The sequence below is a fragment of the Macaca thibetana genome, chromosome 1 (genome assembly GCF_024542745.1).
Source record: "Macaca thibetana thibetana isolate TM-01 chromosome 1, ASM2454274v1, whole genome shotgun sequence".
Lineage (NCBI taxonomy): Eukaryota > Metazoa > Chordata > Mammalia > Primates > Cercopithecidae > Macaca > Macaca thibetana.
In genome coordinates, this window is record NC_065578.1 from 94471854 (window position 1) to 94492791 (window position 20938).

Below are 20938 nucleotides of genomic sequence, written 5' to 3' on the forward strand. Positions count from 1 at the left end.
AGAGATGGAGTCTCACTCTGTCACCCAGGCTTGAGTGCAGTGGCATGATCATAGCTCACTGTAACCTAGAACTTCTGGGTTCAAGCAATCCTCCTGCCTTGGCCTCCCACTGTGTTGGGATTACAGGTATGAGCCACAGCACCCAGCCCATGCCTCTCTCCTACTGAATAGATCAAGAAGTCAAAACAATTTATAAAGATACAGAAGATGACTTGAACAATGCAGTAAACATTATGGACATACACAGAACTCTGCAACAAACAATATGGAATATAATTTCTTTTTAAGCACACAAAATGTACTCAAACTCAAACATACTAGGCTACAAAGTAAGTCTTAACAAATACCAAGGAAATTCTTTTACAAGAACACATTCTCTGCCCACAATGTCAGATTAGAGTTTCACAAAAAGTCCAGCTACATGTTAGTTACAGACAACACATCCAAAAAATAAAAGCACATAGGTTGGACATGGTGGCTCACGCCTGTAGTCCCAGCACTCTGGGAGACCGAGGCAGGCGGATCACGAGGTCAGGAGATCGAGACCATTCTGGCTAACACGGTGAAACCCTGTCTCTACTAAAAATACAAAAAAAATTAGCCAGGCATGGTGGCGGGTGCTTGTAGTCCCAGTTACTCCGGAGGCTGAGGCAGGAGAATGGCGCGAACCTGGGAGGCAGAGCTTGCAGTGAGCCGAGATAGTGCCACTGTACTCCATCCAGCCTGGGTGACAGAGCAAGACTCTGTCTCAAATAAATAAATAAAACAAAAGCACATAAAGGTACCAAGTATAAGAACAAAAAGTTAAGTTAGATACATTGACATCAGAAAAAATATATACTTTAAGAAAAAGCATTTTAAGGATAAAATAAGTCATTAAATACTGTAATAACAAAAAGTTCAATAGGCCAGTAGCCTGTAACAATTTTAAACTTAAATGCATGTAATAAAATAGTCTCAAGATACACAAAACAAAATTGACACAACTACAAGAAGAAACTAAATCTACCATCACAGAGGGAAATTTCATCATATCTCTTTTAGTAACAGCTAAGTCAAACATACAAAAGTGTTGTCAAGATCACAGTAGATTTGAACAATACAATTAAAGAGCTTCATTGAATTGTCATATGTAACAGACCATTAGAGAATACACATTTTTTTCACTGACACATGTAACAACTGACCACGTGCAAGAACATTAAGTTTCAAGGCCATGAAAAAAATCTCAATAATTAAAAAAAACTGGGTCCTTTACAGGCCAATTTTCTGACTACACCAGAACAAAATAATAAATCAGTTTAAAAAATTATATTTAGAGTTTTTAAAAATTTGAAATAATTAAAAGGTCAAAGAAAAATTCATAATGAGAATGTTGTGGTACCAGAAATTAACAATAATAAAAATGTTACATATCAAAATTTTGAGACGCTGTAAAATGTTACCTAATGACCAATTTATAGTCATACTTGTATTTGAATAAGCGCTGAAAATTAATGAGATAAAGATACAACCTAAAACATTGGAAAGAGAACAACAGTATAAACATAAAATGAGAAGCAATAACGTTATACAAATAGAAGGAGAAATTAAATAGAAAACAAGATACAACAGAGAAATCAAAAAGCTAAACATAGAAAAGAATATTGAAATTCCAGCCTGGGCAATATGGTGAAACCCTATCTCTTCCAAAAATACAAAAGTTAACCAGGCATGGGGCATGTGCCTGTGGTCCCAGCTACTTGGGAGGCTGAGGTGGGAAGATCACTGGAGCTCCGGAAGTCAAGGCTGCAGTGAGCTGTGCCTGCACCATGGCACTCCAGCCTGGGTGACAGAGCGAGACCTTGTCTCGAACAACAAAAAAATGAATATTAAAATTGACAAATGTCTGGCTTCACACAAGCAAAATTAGGAATGGAAAAAGGCACAAACTACAGCCACAGCGCGAATGACAAAAATAACAAGAGAATATTATCGATAGGGTTTAGATCTGCATCCCTACCAAATCTCATGTCCAACTGTAATCCTCAGCATTGAAGGAGGGGCCTGTTGCGAGGTGCCGGGATCATGGGGGTAGAGTTCTCACGAATGGCTGGTCATGATCCTCTTGGTACAGTATAGTGAGTGAGTTGTCACGGGATCTGTTTGTTTAAAAGTGTGTAGCACTTCCCTCCACCCCTTCCTCCTGCTCTGCCCCTGTGAAGTGCTGGCTCTCCTTTTGCCTTCTGCCATGACTGTAAGCTTCCTGAGGCCTCCCCAGAGGCAAAAGCTGCTATGCTTCTTGTATAGCCTGCAGAACTGTGAGCCAATTAAATCTCTTTTCTTTTTAAATTATCCTGTCTTGGGTATTTCTTTATAGCAATGCAAGAATGACTAATACAATTATGAAAATATTTATGTCAATACATTTGCAAATTTACATAAAATGGACACATTCCTAGAAAAATGTCTTCACAACACGCATTTAAAAAGAAACACAAAGCCTGAAGAGTCCTATAACCATTACAGAAAGAACACATCAGGCCCAGGTGGTTTTGTCTTAGACGAGTTCTGTAAAACTTAAAAATAATCAATTCCATGCTTACACAAATTCCTCCTGAGAATAAAAAGTTGTCTATACTCCACAGCTCACTTGATAAGAGTACTGTAACCCTGATACCAATACCAAAGAAAAGCATGAGAAAGGAAAAGTACAGGGCAATCTCACTCATGAACATACATTTAAACATCCAAAACAATATGCTTGCAAACCAAATCTAGCAATGTATTAAAATATAACACACCATAAACAAACCGAGTTTACTCCAGGAATTCAAGAATAGTTCACACCACGTACTTGGCCATGTAAACAAATACAATCGGAACAACCATATTATCTCACATGCAGAAAAGACGTTTGATAAAAATCAACAAGCAAATATGATTTAAGGTAAAACTCTTGGCACATTTTTAAAATCAGAAAGAATACAAGGATGTCCACTACATTATTCTCTATTTGTTACTGTTCTGGAAGTTCTAACAAAATAAAATGAGAAAAATAAAAGGTGTAAGGATGAGAAAGAATTAGAACTACCACTATTTGTAGATGATGAGACTATCTTCACAGATAACAAAGAGTCATAACAAATCATCAGCTTCAATCAGAATGTAGCAAGCAGTTCTTATGAGATTACTATACAAAAATCAAATATATCTCTACATACCACCAACACAGAAAATGTCACTAAAAGATATATTACTTCCAAAAGTAAAAAACCAATACAAGATACTCAGAAACAAACACACCAAAGATACGCAAGACTCTTACAAAGACAATTAGAAATGTTACTGAAAAGCATTAAGGAGATCTAAACATTGAAGAGAGAGAGAGATGAAGTTTCTGGATAGGAAGACATCATCATATAGATATAAGTTCTCCCCAAACTGATATATTCAATCTAATGCAAATAAAAATACCAACAAGGTTCTTTTGTGAACTTGTCAAAGCTAATTTAAAAACCTATGTAACAAAGAAAGGAAAATGAAAACACTTCTGAAGGATAAAGCTAAGGGAGTTTGGTACTGGGTGAGGGACAGACAAACCAGTTAATAGAATAGACAGCTAGGCTGAATAACTGTATAATAGAAGCAGAAAAAAAAATAGAGAGCTAAGATACAGATCTATACATACACAAAAACTTGACATATCAGTGGTGGCACGGCAGAAATGGACTGTTGAATAAACGGTGCTGGGCTGGGCCCGTTTTGCCATATGGAAATTAGATCTCTTTCAAACATTATACAGAAAAAATCAATTCCAGATGAATTAAAGACAAATGTGAAAAGCAAAATGTGCCAGGCACAGTGGCTCATGTTTATAATCCTAGCACTTTGGGAGGCCAAGGTGAGCAGACTGCTTGAGTCCATGAGTTCGAGACCAGCCTGGGCAACATGGAGAAATTCTGTCTCTACAAAAAATACAAAAATTAGCTAGGTGTGGTGGTGCACTCCCATAGTCCCAGCGACTTGGAAGGCTGAGGTGGGAGGATTGCCTCAGTTGGGAAAATCAAGGCTGCAGTGAGCTGTGATCATGCCACCGCACTCCAGCCTGGGTGACAGAGTGAGACTTTGTCTAGAAAAAAGAAAAGAAAAATATTAGAACTTCTAGAAAATAACACTTGAGTATAACTCTATGACGTTTAAGTCCTAAGGGAAAATATACATTTGGATTCCTAAAGGAAAATATAAACATTAAAATCTAAAACTTCTGGCTGGGCGTGGTGGCTCACGCCTGTAATCCCAGCACTTTGGGAGGCCGAGGCGGGCGGACCAGCCTGGCGAACATAGTGAAACCCTGTCTCTACTAAAAATACAAAAATTAGTTGAGCATGGTGGCACATGCCTGTAGTCCCAGCTACTCGGGAGGCTGAGGCTGGAGAATTGCTTGAACCCAGGATGTGGAGGTTGCGGTGAGCCAAGATCAGGCCACTGCACTCCAGCCTGGGCAACAGAGCGAGACTCTGTCTCAAAAAAAAAAAAAAATCGTAATACTTCTCTTCATATAAAACGGTGAATGAATAAGCAGGAAGAAAATGAATACAGTTTTTTATATATATAAATAAACAAATATAAATATAAATATATATACACACACACACATACACACACACACAAGTCTGTTTATGGATATGGAAATATATTGTCCATGTAACCATCCTATAAATATATATATGCACACGCACACACAGTTAGTCCTCTGGATCTACAGGTTCTGCATCCGTGGATTCAATCAACCATGGATAGAAAATATTTGGGAAAAAAATGGATAACTGTATCTGTACTGGACATGTACAGGCTTTTTTCCCCTTGTCATTATTTCCTAAATAATACAGTATAACAACTATTTACACAGTATTTACACTGTATTAGGTATTATAAATAATCTGGAGGCATTTGAGGTATATGGGAGGATGAGCAATGTGCAAATACTACATCATCTTATAAAAGGGACTTGAGCATCTGTGGAGTTTGGCATCCGTGCAAGGTCATGAAAATACATGCACACACGCACACACACACAGATGGTCATTTCTCCTTAGATGACCATCTGTGTGTGTGTGTGTGTGTAGATATATACATATGACCTATATATAATATGAAAAAGGATTAGTTTACAGAATAGACAAGTAGAAAAAAGAGAAGAAAATCGTCCTAAATTGAAGAAAGATCATTAAAGTCCACTGAATTCGAGAAAGAATTAATAAGAAAACAGACATGTAGACATGGCCTGATTAAATTTCAGAATTCTAAGGAAAGAGAATCAAACTAGGATCAAACATCTTTTCTGGAACTCTGACTGCTGGAAGAGAATGGAAGAGTATTTACACACTCTGAGAGGAAAAAGTTGTGGCATTACAATTAGTATTGTACATCAAGCCAAACGACTATAGGGATATTGTCACAACAAAGGTATTTTCAGGCCGGGCACGGTGTGGGGTCACCCCTGCAATCCCAGCACTTTGGGGGGCCGAGGTGGGCGGATCATGAGGTCAGGAGATCGAGACCATCCTGACCAACATGGTGAAACCCCTTCTCTACTAAAAATACAAAACTTAGCTGGGCGTGGTGGCACATGCCTGTAATCCCAGCTACTTGGGAGGCTGAGGCAGAAGAATCGGTTGAACCAGGGAGTCGGAGGTTGCTGTGAGCCAAGATCGCACCACTGCACTCCAGCCTGGCAACAGAGTGAGACTCTGTCTTATAAAAAAAGAAGATTTTTTTTCAGAGATGATAGCTGGGCGTAGTGGCTCACGCCTGTAATCCCAGCATTCTGGGAGACTGAGGCAGAAGGATCACTTGAGGTCAGGAGTTTGAGACCAGCCTGGCCAACACGGCAAAACCCCATCTCTACTAATAATACCAAAAAAATTAGCTGGGCGTCATGGCACACGCCTGTAATACCGACCACTCGGGAGGCTGAGTCAGGAGAATCACTTGAACCCAGGAAGTGGAGGTTGTGGTGAGCCGAGATAGCGCCACTGCGCTCCAGCCTGGACAACAGAGTGAGATTCAGTCTAAAAAAAAAAAAAAAAGATACCTTCAGAGCTGAAAAGATTCTGGAAATATATAACCTTTCTCAACAAAAAAAACAAAACAAAACAAAAACTGAAGGAAACACTTGAGCCAAATAGAAAACAAAATGAAATCAGAAGAAGACATGGTATACAAGAAACAGTGGTGAGTTAAGACTATATAACTGTTGATGATATGTTGAGATTTAATTAAAAAGTGATACTTGAGTTAGGAGAAAGCTAATGAAAATCTATTCTAGAGTTTTTAAAATTTTCTTTCCTCTCATTCCTGACATTTCATGATTCTTTTCCCTCATATTTGCCTTATTGCCTGGAGAATTCCTTTAGCCTGACTTTCAATTCACGAATAAGGTTTTAGTCTATATTTAGCCCTATAATTACTGACTCAGAACTTTTAATTTTGATAAGCATTTTGTTTTAATTTCCAAGGAATCTTTCTTGTTTTAAGACTGCTTCCTTTATAAAACAGATTATTCTTGGCCGGGCGCACTGGCTCACGCCTGTAATCCTAGCACTTTGAAAGGCTGGGGGGGGGGGGGGGGGCAGATCACAAGGTCAGGAGTTCGAGACCAGCCTGGCCAACATGGTGAAACCCCGCCTCTACTAAAAATACAAAAATTAACTGGGCATGGTGGCGGGTGCCTGTGATCCAAGCTACTAGGGGGTCTGAGGCAGGAGAATCATTTGAACCCGGGCAACAGAGGTTGCAGTGAGCTGAGATCACACCATTGCACTCTAGCCTGGGAGACAGGGCAAGATTCTGTCTCAAAACAAAACAAAACAAAAAAAAACCCAAACAGATTATTCTTGTTTATTTGGAATATCTCCTAGATTTTCAATGATAATATGAAATTTAAAAAGTTATTTTCTTTTTTTCTTCCCCTTTTTAAGTTTCTTGTAGTCACCCAGGAGCTAAAAAGTTATTTTGTTTCTGTATTAACTTTTGGGAGGGGATTTTTGTTTTGAACTTGTTAATTACCTTCACAATATCTAATCATATTTCATTTTCAGTTTATTATAAAGGAAAGTCTAGATCAGTGTCATCTGATAGAACTTTCTGCAATGATGAAAATTTTCTATTCTATATGATCCATAATGGTAGCCACTAGCCACATGTGGCTATTGAACATTAGAAATGAGGCTAGTGCAACCCAGGGACCAAATTGTAAATTTTACTTAGTTTTACCTAATTTAAATTGAAATATACGTAGCCACATATGGCTGGTGGCTACTATACTGGACACTGCAGGTCTAGATTGTTAAATATACTTGGCTAATATGGGCTCTTCCAGCAAATGTATTGATCACTATCGATTTCTTCAGCAAGACCCCACTTTTTCCTAGTCTGGTGAGCTCCATGCAAGGTACAAAAGATGGCTGAGCTGAAGTGTAGAAAAAGACCAGTAGGGAACCCCTGCTACCTTGGTAAGGCTTGGCAGGAAGGTGTCTACCTCTGCCTCTTTGTCTTGCTGTCCCTCACCACGTCCTGTCAACACCCTCCTACACACACACACACACGCACACAGACAGACAGACAGACAGACAGACAGACACACACACACACACACACACACACACACACAATGTGGTACCCAGTGGCGGCCAGCAGAAATGTTCATGCTATCTCTGTCAGCAGCTCATTTGCATCTCTGCAGAGCTCTTCCCAGCTTCAGATTCATGAATAGAGGCTCTTTTAGGAATGGAGCAGAATTTTCTCTCTAACAGTGGCTGCACTGCCCCAGTAGGAAAGTGTGAGTAAAAGGAAGTCGATCAGAGATGCTCAGTCCTACATCGCACTTTGAAAATACAAAATAATGGCACTATAAAAATCCAAAATCTGGCTTGGCATGGTGGCTCATGCCTGTAATCACAGCACTTTGGGAGGTTGAGGCGGGCAGATCATGAGGTCAGGAGATCGAGACCATCCTGGCCAACATGGTGAAATCCCATCTCTACTAAAAAAAAAAAAAAAAAAAAAAAATTAGGCAGGCACAATGGCAGGTGCCTGTACCCCCAGCTACTCAGGAGGCTGAGGCAGGAGAATTGCTTGAATCCGGAAGGCAGAGGCTGCAGTGAGCCGAGATCATGCCACTGCACTCCACCCTGGGAGACAAAGCAAGATTCTGTTTCAAAAAAAAAAAAACCACACACAAATAAATAAAAATAAAAATCCAAAATATTTGGCTTCTTATCAATGTGAAGCAAACCCAACTTACTTGGTTCTAAGTGTTGTGATGCACAGTATATAACAATCTTCCAAATGTTTCACTAAACCATGAAATCATTCAGTAAATAAACAATACATATGGTGACAGACCAAGAGGGAAATATTTAATACATATGCTAAATTAAAAATAGAGCCTCCAAATTAGATGCAACTTCAGAAGCAACTTGCACACTAGCAGTTGGGTCAAACCAAAGATACCTGGCTCCTTATGGTGAAAAACACAGTAACAATTTTGTGATTATTTTGCTCTTTGAACATTTTTAAGTGCTCTATACCACTGGTAAACTAGACTTTTCACATTATATGAAAAATCATCATCATTTTCTCCAAATTCTCTACCATTTCTCAACTACACCCTAACATAAGAGACTAAATCACATTTTTAATCTCTGATGCCTTAGATGAGAATTTCCAGGGTATTCTTCTCATACTAAGTCTTTCGAATTGGAAAATAATACACAAAAGCAGCAGGGTCGTTATGTAGGAGAAGCAAAGGCTTTGGAGGAAACATCTAGGTATGTGACACATATTTGGCAGGACTCTGGTTATTTACACCTTTGAGCCTCGATTTTTCTCATTTGTAAAATGAGGATACTATTATCTGTCTCACAATAATGAAAGGAACACTTACTAGTATACTCAATATTCTCTATTTTCTCCTTTTACACTCACAAAAAAAATCACCTGCTATTTCTAGACTTTCACAATTTCTAAAAGGGCAAGGTTGTTGTTTTGCATTGTAAGTCAAAGAGACTTTCCTGGCTGGGTGCAGTGGCTCGCGCCTAGAATCTCAGCAGTTGGGAGGCCGAGGCAGGCAGATCACTTGAGGTCAGGATTTCCAGACCAGGTTGGCCAACATGGTGAAACCCCAACTCTACTAAAATACAAAAATTAGCCAGGTGTGGTGGCACATGCCTGTAGTCCCAGCTACTCTTCAGAGGGTGAGGCAGGAGAATCACTTGAACCTGGGAGGCGGAGGTTGCAGTGAGCCAAGAATGTGATGATGCACTCCAGGCTGGGTAAAAGAGCTAGACTCCATCTCAAAAAAAAAAAAAAAAGAGACTTTCCTAAAATAGTTCAATATAAATATTTACATTCAGTGAACTACTGTCCCCCTAAAATTCATGTCCACCTGGAATCTATGAATGTGACCTTATTTAGAAATAAGATCACTGCAGATATGATCAAGTTAAAATGAGGTCCTTCTGAATTAGAGTGGGCCTTAAATCCAACCGGTATCCTCATAAAAAAGGCATGTGAAGACAGAGATACAGAAAAGGTCATAGGATGGTGGAAGCCGAGATTAGAGTGACGTAGCTGCAAGCTAAGGAAGGCCAAGCATTGCTGGCGACCACTAGAAGCCAGCAGGAAGCAAGGAGGATTCTTCTTCAGAACCTCCAGAGGGAGTACGGCTCCATGACACCTTGATTTCAGACTTCTACCCTTCAGAACTATGAGAAAATACATTTCTATTGTTTTAAGCCACCCAGTTTATGGTATTTTGTTACAGCAACCCTAAGAAACGAATACAGTATTGATTCCTAAAACAAAAACAAAATCATTTTGGCTTATTTTCCACAGAGGGAAAAAGTACCAAACATTTTGCTATAGCTGAATGATAGCAAGCAGATTTATATCCTGATCTTGTTTGACATGGATTTTTTGAGAATATATTTTAGTAGTATATTAGTTGGGGATAATGTTTACAAGTGACCAAAAGTTAACTCAAACAGGCGTAAGAGTGAGTGTGTGTGTGTGTGTGTGTGTCGCAAAGGTGGGAACAAAGGGAGTGGGGTAGGGTTCTAGGAGTGGATCCTGATTTCCCAAGAAAAGAACCACCAACCCAGGACCAACACAGCTATAGCAGGGCCTCTTGAGCCACTGAATGCAGCACCAGACACTGGCTTCTCCTCTCTTCCTGTTCATTATCTTCATTCTTCTATCTATAGACTACCTTTATCTTCTAAGTGAAAACATGACTGTCAGCAGCTTTCAAGCTTTATCATTTACAGAGCTTGCTTGAAGACAGACTGATTCCATTCTCTAGGTCTCCAAGCCCAAAAAGCTCAGAGAAAGACTTCAATTGGTCTGAGTGAGGCCAGCTGTCCACCCCTGAACTATCCAAAGCAGCCCTGCAGCTGGGCCATTCCCAGAGAGAGGGATGGATAAAGGCACTGACTCTACACAAGGAACAGCTCTAGTTTCCTTCCTTAATAAAGAAACCGTTTCATTTTTTAAAAAATCTCTAAACACTGACTAAAATGCTAAAATGAAGTGAGCAACCAGGGGAAAGAAGTATTAATAATTTCAAGGGCAGACACAAACATGATTTGGAGAAGAAACAGCAGTCATAGACAAATCAAATTAACCATAAATGTAACACACTGATAGAGAGTTTTAATGAAGAGCCAATAAGCACATGAACTGGATGCTTCGTGTATGTAAGTATAAATAAAATAATTTTCACTATTGGAATTCAATGAAAAACCACTTTCTCTATTTAAAAGAATAAAAAATATGCAGAAAATTGAGCAACAATTTTTTTCTCTTCAACTTTTAAGTTCCAGGGTATGTGTGCAGGATGTGCAGGTTTGTTACATAGGTAAATGTGTGCCATGGTGGTTTGCTGCACAAATTAATCCATCACCTAGGTATTAAGCCCAGCATCCATTAGCTATTCTTCCTGATGCTCTACCTCCCCCAACCCCTTCCTTCAACAGGCCCCAGTGTGTGTTGTTCCCCGATATGTATCCATGTATTCTCATAGTTCAGCTCCTACTTATAAGTGAAAATGTGTAGTATTTAGTTTTCTGTTCCCACGTTAGTTTGCTGAGGATAACGGCTTCCGGCTCCATCCATGTCCCTGCAGAGGACATGATCTTGTTCCTCTTTATTGCTGCATAGTATTCCATAGTGTATATGCACCACATTTTCTTTATCCATTCTATCATTGAGGGCATTTGGGTTGATTCCATGTCTTTGCTATTGTGAACAGTGCTGCAGTGAACATATGTGTGCATGTATCTTTAAAATAGAATGATTTATATTCATTTGAGTAAAATCCCAGTAATGGGATTGCTAGGTCAAGTGGTATTTCTGCCTCTAGATTTCTGAGGAATCGCCATACTATCTTCCACAACGGTTGAACTAATGTAGATTGTCACCAATAGTGTAAAAGCATTCCTTTTTCTCCACAACGTCACCAACACCTCTTGTTTCTGGACTTTTTAATAATCGCCATTCTGAGTGGTGTGAGATGGTATCTCATCGTCGTTTTGATTTGCATTTCTCTAATGATCAGTGATGTTGAGCTTTCTTTCATATGTTTGTCAGCTGCATGAATGTCTTCTTTTGAGAAGGGTTTGTTCATGTCCTTTGCTCACTTCTTAAGGAGACTGCTTTTTTCTTGTAAATTTGTTTAAGTTCCTTGTAGACTCTGTATATTAGACCTTTGTCAGATGGACATATTGCAAAAATTTTCTCCAATCCTGTAGGTTGTCTGTTCACTCTGATGAGTTTCTTTTGCTGTGTACTTTTGCTGCAATTGCTTTTGGCATTTTCGTCATAAAATCTTTGCCCATGCCTATGTCCTGAATACTACTGCTTAGATTTTCTTCTAGGGTTTTTTATAATTTTGGATTTTACACTTATGTCTTTAATCTACCCTAATTTTTGTATAAAGTGTAGGGAAGGAATCCCTTTCAATTTTCTGCATATGGCTAGCCAGTTCAACTCCTTGCAAAACAGAAAATCCTTTCCCCATTGCTCGTTTTTGTCAGGTTTGTAGATCAGATGGTTGTAAGCATGTGGTCTTATTTCTGAGTTCTCTACTCTATTCCATTGGCCTGTGTCTGTTTTTGTACAAGTATCATGGTGTTTTGGTTACTGCAGCCTTGTAGTATAGTTTGAAGTCAGGTAGCATGATGCCTCCAGCTTTGTTCTTTTTGCTTAGGACTCTCTTGGCTATTCGGACTCCTTTTTGGTTCCACATGATTTTTTAAATAGTTTCTTATAATTCTGTTAAGAATGTAAATGGTGGTTTAATGGGAATAGCATTGAATCTATAAATTACTTCGGGCAGTATAGCCATTTTCATGACATTGATTGTTCCTAACCATAAGCATGGAATGTATTTCCATTTGTTTGTGTCCTCTCTGATTTCACTGAGCAGTTTTTTGTAGTTCTCCTTGAAGAGGTCCTTCACTTCCCTTGTTAGCTGTATTCCTAGGTATTTTATTCTTTTTGTAGTGACTGTGAATGGGAGTTCATTCATGATTTGGTTCTCAGCTTGCCTGTTGTTGGTGTATAGGAATGCTGCTAGTGATTTTGCACATTGATTTTGTATCCTGAGACTTGGCTAAAGTTGCCTAACAGCTTAAGAAGCTTTTCGGCTGAGACAATGGGATTTTCTAGATATAAGATCATGTCATCTGCAAACGAGGATAATTTTACTTCCTCTCTCCCTACCTGAATACACTTCATTTCTTTCTCTTTCCTGATTGCCCTGGCCAGAAATTCCAATACTATGTTGAATAGGAGTGGTGAGATTATTTCTAAAGATGATTAAACTCAATGTACAACTTGTAATTTTCTTAGAAATAGAAATTGTCACTTACCATGTTACTAGGGTCTCTATCAGCTCGATCTAGTTCAAAAGAATTTATTTTATTGGCACTCATTTCATCAGTGTCAGCAATGACATAATGTCTAGGTGAGTAGGCATTGGACAAGCTCCCGAGCAGCCTCAGGATCTCGGTGGTATGCCCACCTGGAAAAAATATCAGAAGTCCTAAGATTAATAAACCCACAATGGACATATCCATTTGACCATGTTATACCAATGTCATCGTTTCAGGTGGGGGGGCACTGTAATTGTATATTTCTCAGAAGACACAAGAACATTTGAAAACAATAAATCTATGCACTTGTATAAATACAACTTTTACATCAAAAGCACTAGCAGTAGGTACTAAGGAAGGCACAAAACAGTATAAGACATAGCTCTTGCTATCAAGAAGACTGGTGAGAAAGGGGCAAGACACATATATGAAGACAAAGAAGATCCAAGACAGCAAGAAAAACTAAAACGTGGAGGGTAAGCAAATGGTTATGAAAAATCAATGCCTTAAGAATAACGACGATCCCTGTGATGGCGGGCGCCTGTAGTCCCAGCTACTCAGGAGGCCGAGGCAGGAGAATGGCATGAACCCGGGAGGCAGAGCTTGCAGTGAGCCGAGATCATGCCACTGCACTCCAGCCTGGGTAACAGAGCAAGACTCCATCTCAAAAAAAAAAAAAAAAAAAAAGAATAAGGAAGATCCCTGAAAAAGGCTGAGATGACTTGAAAGGTGAAGATAATGGAGAGATAGGAGTAGGGAGGCCACTGGGTGGAGATGGGGATTGTTAGGGCATGAGATGACAAGATCTGAAACATGTGTTCAAAGTGTGGTAGGAATACTGTGAAGAAGGGTACGGGTGAAATAAGGTCACGAAAGCAGGATGGGAAAAGGGAAGCCAGTCACTGAAGGTTCTATGTAGAGAAATAAGGTGAAGGGGGCATGAGCACAGACTAGCAGGGCTTGGGCCTTCCTAAGAAACATTTTTTGTCCACCACTGTAACCCCAGCTCCTATCAGAGGTCTCAGCACACTGCAGGTCCTCAAATATTTATCAGCTTCACCAAATGAGTAATGTTCAGTTTCTGAAGTCATATAATCTTCAAAATTTTAATACATTAATTACAAAAGCATAAATTTAAAAATCAACTATGTTCATTGAGATTTCCTTCATGAAAACAACAATAGAATACCTACCTATCTATAAACTATTTAAGCAAAACAGTCAAACTCCTTATCAAGGAGCCCTATCATACCTATTTCAGTCTCATCTCACAAGCTCTGTGCCTCAGTCAGGTTGATGTCTTTAACATTCTCTGCATTCATCTTATTTGTTACTCACTCCTTGCCTCTGGTCATGCTGCTCCCCATACCTAGAAGGCTTCCCCCACCCCACCTCCCTTATTGTTGTAAGAAAGAGTATATAGTGATACAAGAACACAAACAAAGATAAATTAAACATGAGTTTCCCCCAACACAAATTCCCTCCACCACCACCCCACCCCCAGATGGAGTTTCACGCTTGTTGCCCGGGCCGGAATACAATGGTACAATCTTGGCTCACTGCAACCTCCACTTCCCAGGTTCAGGCGATTCTCCTGCCTCAGCCTGCCTCAGCCTCCCGAGTAGCTGCAATTACAGGCATGCGCCACCACACCCGGCTAATTTTTGCATTTTTAGTAGAGACAGGGTTTCACCATGTTGGTCAGACTGGTCTTGAACTCCTGACCTCAGGTGATCCACCCACCCGGCCTCCCAAAGTGCTGGGATTACAGACATGAGCCACCACGTCGGGCCCACATTTTTTTTTAATAGTAGAAAGGAAAGGATTTCATTCTAGATTCCAGGAGGAATTATATATAGAAACAAATTTGGCATAGATTTAGCGTGAATTTCAGGAATTAAAATCATATGTTAGCTTTATAACCTGTCACCCATCTTCTTGACTGGGGCATATAGTTTACACATCTGGTATATACTCTTTTTAGTATTTTTGGTTTTAGCCTCGAAAAAAACAAAAAAGTCAGGCCGGACATGGTGGCTCATGCCTGTAATCTCAGCTACTCCAGAGGCTGAGGCAGGAGAATTGCTTGAGACTGCACTCCAGCCTGGGCAACAGAGCGAGACTCTGTCTCAAAAAAGAAAAAAAAAAAGTGGTGGTACTCCAAGTAGGTACTTGTTTTCACAGCTGGAATAATTAAGGATAAAACCTAATATCCACAGCATCTTCCACTACAATTAAAACTTCATTATACCTGCTTTAATACTCTTTTTTTTCCTCTTTTTTTTTTCTTTTTTAAGGAAACCCTCATTGAATGCTGTGAAAGTTGTCAGGATAAAAATAGAGTCACTGTGACAAAATGGAGCTGGGAAAGGCCATGAAGGAAGGGTTCTTAATGCTCAATCGCCTGAACACAAGAACTACCACAAAAGACTATACCAAAACCACAACCTTGTACAAAGGCCATTGCAACCTTATGCAAAAAAATACTCCTGCAAGGACATCTGCCCAGCCGCTGCCTGCCTAACCTTGGACTGATGCCACCCTTATTATTGATCCCTGTAAGCAAGGATAATTGTTTCAAAACAACTTATATAATGCTCCCCATTTTAGCTTTAAAAATCGCTGTCTTCCCTTGCCTCTTTGTGCCCATAGTTTATTCAGCATGGTATTCCACACTACAATGCTTACTCTTGAATATATTTCCTATCTTTGGAGAATCTCTCTGTTATTTAGGTTGACAGTATATTCACTGAAAATTTAACCTTGTTACTGAATAAAGTCATTAAAATGATGGACTTTGTCTTCCATTTTACTCTTTTATTAAGATACATTTTTTTGAGAATAAGATCTTCTAAGTTCTACCTTAAAATATATCCAGCATCCAATCACTTCTCACCATTTCTTTTGTTACCCCCTGCTCCAGGCCACTATCACCTCTCACATGGATTATGAACACAGCTTACTGATCTGCTCCCTGACCCTCTTCCCCTTCAGTCTATCGCAACGTAACATCCAGTGTGACCCTATTCGAGTTGATCAAATTGTTTACTTCTCCTCAAAATCCTCCAGTAGCTTCATGTCTCATGTGGAATAAAAGGCTTCTTATACTCTGACCTCAACTATGTTCCCTCTTGGAGCTCATCTCCTGTTCCTCCCTGCTTACTAAGTCTACTCTAATCACTCTAGCCTCCTTGCTGTTGGCTGTCATTTCCCCAAGGAGGCTTTCCCTGACAATCTTCATAAAAAGCAATGCCCGGCCAGGCACGGTGGCTCATGCCTGTAATCCCAGCACTTTGGGAGGCTGAGACGTGCGGATCACGAGGTTAGGAGATCGAGACCATCCTGGCTAACACGGTGAAACCCCGTCTCTACTAAAAATGCAAAAAAATTACCCGGGCGTGGTGGCGGGTACCTGTAGTCCCAACTACTCGGGAGGCGAGGCAGGAGAATGGTGTGAACCCGGGAGACGGAGCTTGCAGTGAGCGGAGATTGCGCCACTGCACTCCAGCCTGGGCGACAGAATGAGACTCCGTCTCAAGAAAAAAAATAAATAAATAAAAGCAATGCCCCCTTCCCCAAATCACAGTGTTTATCACTGCATAACTTACTGTGTAGTCTATTTATTTGTTTTGCTTTTTATCTCCCTCTATCCACGCCTCACTAGAAGGCAAGCACCGTACTATGAGGGCAGGGATTTATTTGTTTTGTTACTGCTGTACCTCCTATTCCTAGAAAGAGCAGGCCGTCCTATTGAAGGAAAGATTGAATGAAAGTTTGATATTAAATCTAACATTTGCCTAAGAAGGCTGTATTGTGTTTCAAAGAAAAGTAGTTTTGGCAATTGTTCTCTGAACAGAAGTGGTCTACTAATAATTTTTTTTTTTTTTTTTTTTTGGGACAGAGTCTTGCTCTGTTGCCCAGGCTGGAGTGCAGTGGCGCGATCTCAGCTCACTGCAACCTCCACCTCCTGGGTTCAAGTGATTCTCCTGCCTCAGCCTCCTGAGTAGCTGGGATTACAGGCATCTGTCACCACGCCCACCTAATTTTTTTGTATTTCTTAGTAGAGATGGGGTTTTGCCATGTTGGCCAGGCTGGTCTTGAACTCCTGACCTCAGGTGATTCACCTGCTTCAGCCTCCCAAATTGCTGGGATTACAAGCGTGAGCCACTGTGCCTGGCCTCCTAATAATATTTTACGATATCTAAAGAGTAAATGTTGCTTCATCTTCAAGGTAAATATTGAAAATGTCTTCTTCCTCCTCCAAAATTTTGGGCATGAACTATTAAACTGCTTATCTGATTACAAGTCTTTCTTTAACTGGCATGGTTCTTTCAGGCCCTTGATACCTTCCTACCCTCAATAATTTGAATGAAGGCACCATTTGCCAGATGAATTATCACCCTTAATTTTGGTTTCTAGTCCACCAAATGTAACACTATCAAGTCATTGGTCCTAACATCTTGTTCAAGTCAGAAACCTGGAAATCACCCTTCAGTCCTTCCCTCCCACATCCTCTAGTTTCAATCCACAGTTGTGGATTTAACCCCTAAAATCTTCCAATCTCATCCGAATGCGATTGCTTCTCTCCAGCCCCACACCTATCACTCCAGTCAGGCCATCTTTATCTGTTATCAGAAATATTCAAAAGGCTCCTATTTGTTTCTCTATTTCAGTCTTTGTCAAGACATTCTTTTGACAATGCAGGCTGAATAATCTTTGTGAACGCTCAGATGGAAGTGGGTGACTCTCCACTGAGAAAGATAAGCCAGGTGCGGTGGCACGTGCCTGTGGTCCCAGCTACTCGGGAGTCTGTCTCAGAATCACTTGATTCCAGGATTTACAGGCAAGCCTGGGTATATAACAAGACTCTGTCTTAAAAACAAAAACCAAAACAAAACTTCAAAAGCTCCTTTTGCCACCAAGACTAATATAGTAACCATTTATTAACTGCTTACGTAAAAAGAAAAGAAAATGTCAAGATCTTCCAAATTTATTATGCTAAGGGGAAAAGCTAAGCCCTGGAAACTGACTCATGTAACATGGCTTTTTCTCTTTAGTTTATGACTGCTGCTTCCTGACCTTTGTGTTGAGATGTTATACATTAACCAGACTCCCTAGTCTTTATTCAAACCTAGATTAAATGACATTGGAGATAGAGGCCTTTGTGATTGTGTACCTCCTTATACCAGAATGTTAAACAAATCCCTTAATGTGTAATCAATAGTAGTGTTGGGACTTAGAAAATAATATCCCAAAATGAAGGCCTCAGAAGTAAAATTTTTTCTCTGGTCTTCTCCTGTCCTCTGTCTCTCAGTCCCATACTCCCCTGAGGCTTGCCATAGAAACTAGAATCTCTCTCCCCAGAGCGGGTCACAGAAACCAAGAACTCCTTCTCCCCAAAACTAGTCATAAAACCTAAAAATACTGCTCTAATTTTACTCCAACTTTCTGTGTAAAAACTGGCGATAAAGTAATTATCCGAGCTGGGTGAGGTGCCTACACCTTTAATCCCAGCACCTTGGAAGGCAGGAGAATTGCTTGAGGCCAGGAATTCAAGACCAGTCTGGTACACATAGCAAGACACCATCTCTATTTTAAAAATTAATTAAATTTAAAAAAATAAATTATCTGACCTACCTTGTTTGATGGTAGGTCATAAGACCCCCATTCCAGAGAGGGTCCTACCCCATATCCAGAAGGAAAGAATGCATACTCAGAGAGACCAAGAAAAATCTAGATAGGCCTTGCTGGGCTTCCCTACTGTCTATTAGCATTAAATTAGACCCTTTTGTCCAGTCATAATTCTACATGGCTGTCCATACTTTGTTGAACCTAAGCATAAAAGCAGACCATTTCCCTCGTATCTTTGGGTCTTCATTCAGAACGCTTTCATATATGCTTCATAAACGTATGTGTCTTTTCTCCTATTATTTCTGCCTCGTCAGTGATTTTCAGTGAAACTTCAGAGGGCAAAAGAGAAGTTTCTCCTTGGCCCTTACAGTAGCCAACCAAATCTTATATCTGTATGTTAGCTTTCTACGGAAAATGTTGTAATTTTGTTCAGCATCTCTGTTCTGGTCTATCTAAACTATCTTCATTCTTCCCCACATGGGGAGCACTGATCACCATTCTTTGATATAGGTTTGCTCCCCAGACAGCCACTCTCACGCTTTGTGCTTGAATAAACTCTTCTAACTGGATATTGAGCCCTTCAATTATTTTAGGTTGACACTATATGTCAAGCACTTTAATAAACACTGATTTTTTAATTTAAGCTTTTGATTATATAATTTTATTTTATTTCATTGTGAGACAGGGTCTCACTCTGTCAACCAGGCTGGAATGCAGTGGCGCAGTCTCAGCTCACTGCAACCTCCATCTCCCAGGCTCAACTGATCCTCCTAGCTCAGCCCCCCAAATAGCTAGGACTATAGGTGCATGCCACCACATCCAGCTAATTTACTTATTTATGTTAGTGTTGAGATAGGATTTCACAATGTTGCCCAGGCTGGTCTCCAACTCCTGAGCTCAAGCAATCCACCTGTTTCAGCCTCTCAAATTGCTGAGATTACAGGTGTGAACCACCACGCCCAGCCTAAACACTTTAAATATGATCATATTTAATCTCTCCTGTCCTCTCTCAAGCCATGTAGAAACAGAAGGTTCAGTGAGGTTAACTAATTGCCTAAGATCACCAAAGTAGTAAGTGGCAGAGATGTGATTCATGTGTGGTGTTATGACAACCTAGAGGCCTGTGGTCTTAACCCCTAGACGATATGGAACAGTGGAGTAGCAGCAATTGCTTTATAAAGCAGGATTTTAGGCCGGGGTGGTGGTTCACACCTGTAATCCCAGCACTTTGGGAGGCTGAGGCAAGAGGATTACTTGAGGTCGGGAGTTCAAGACCAGCCTGGCCAACATGGTGAAACACTGTCTCTACTAAAAATACAAAAATTAGCTGAGTGTGGTGGTGCACCTGTAATCCCAGCTATTCGGGAGGCTGAGGCAGGAGAATGGCTTGAACCTGGGAGGTGGAGTTGCAGTGAGCTGAGACTGTGCCACTGCCCTCCAGCCTGGGCAACAGTGTGAGACTCTGTATAGAAAAGAAAAAAAGCAAGATTTTAAATACCCTTTATAATCTGGACTCAGTTTACCTCCCCATATTGAACTCTACACGACAGTGTCCTCTCAACTCCGGCCATTCAAAGTGCTATTATCTTCTTTTCACATCGTCCCACCCCTCAAAACCCTGGCTCTCCCTCATCTGACTAATTCTTGGTCATCTTTCAAGTCTTGGTTTAGCATTATTTCTTCCAGGAAGCTGCCTGTTTTTTAAGACCTGATAAAGTAGTGCCCTTCCTGAAGACTGCCATAGCAATTTGTCCTTCTTACACAATCATTACAAGATTATAGCATTTACCTCATTGTGGCAAATACTCATTTTGATTTATTTTGTTAGGTTTTTTTTTTTTTTTTTTGTATTCTCTATTTCATTCACTGCTGTATCTTTGCATCTCTCACAGGACTTAGCACGGAGTCAGCACTCCGTAGCAAGCAATGTTAGTCAGTTTTGTTATTTCCAGAGGTTAGTTTAGTGTTTGGCCTCTCTAACAGCTCAAAACAGATTAAGTGAATAAAGTAATGTATTATACTCGAACATAAACTTAGTACATTTGCTCATACTATACATGTTCTATCTGGATGCAATCTCCTGCCATCCCCAAATGTTTACATTGTGTGTGTGTGTGTGTGTGTCTGTCTGTCCCTGTCATATATGTCTACTTAAAATTGTAAGCACCTACACAATTGGTGTATTTAGATTGTATTACCTGACAGGTCAGTGGGTTGCTCACACTTTGCCACCCGGTGTGTATTGCTCTATAGTCCGTAGATCATTGTTTTTATCCTCTTGGACTTTGTATATTTATAAATGTGACAATTCATTTTGCCTCATTTGTCATGTAGCATTCGTGTTTCCTAAACTAAATACGCAATACCTAGATTAATAATGCACAACAGCC

General features: G+C 40.0%; 1 protein-coding gene across 3 annotated transcripts in view; it reads right to left on the minus strand.

The window, feature by feature from the left end:
- ALG14 (ALG14 UDP-N-acetylglucosaminyltransferase subunit) overlaps positions 1-20938 on the minus strand; it is a 435379-nt gene that overhangs the window by 71281 nt on the left and 343160 nt on the right. For all 3 annotated transcript variants that reach the window (XM_050778369.1, XM_050778382.1, XM_050778375.1), the window contains one exon: positions 12915-13066. In XM_050778369.1, coding sequence (XP_050634326.1) covers positions 12915-13066 — 152 coding nt within the window. The remainder of the gene's footprint in view (positions 1-12914; positions 13067-20938) is intronic.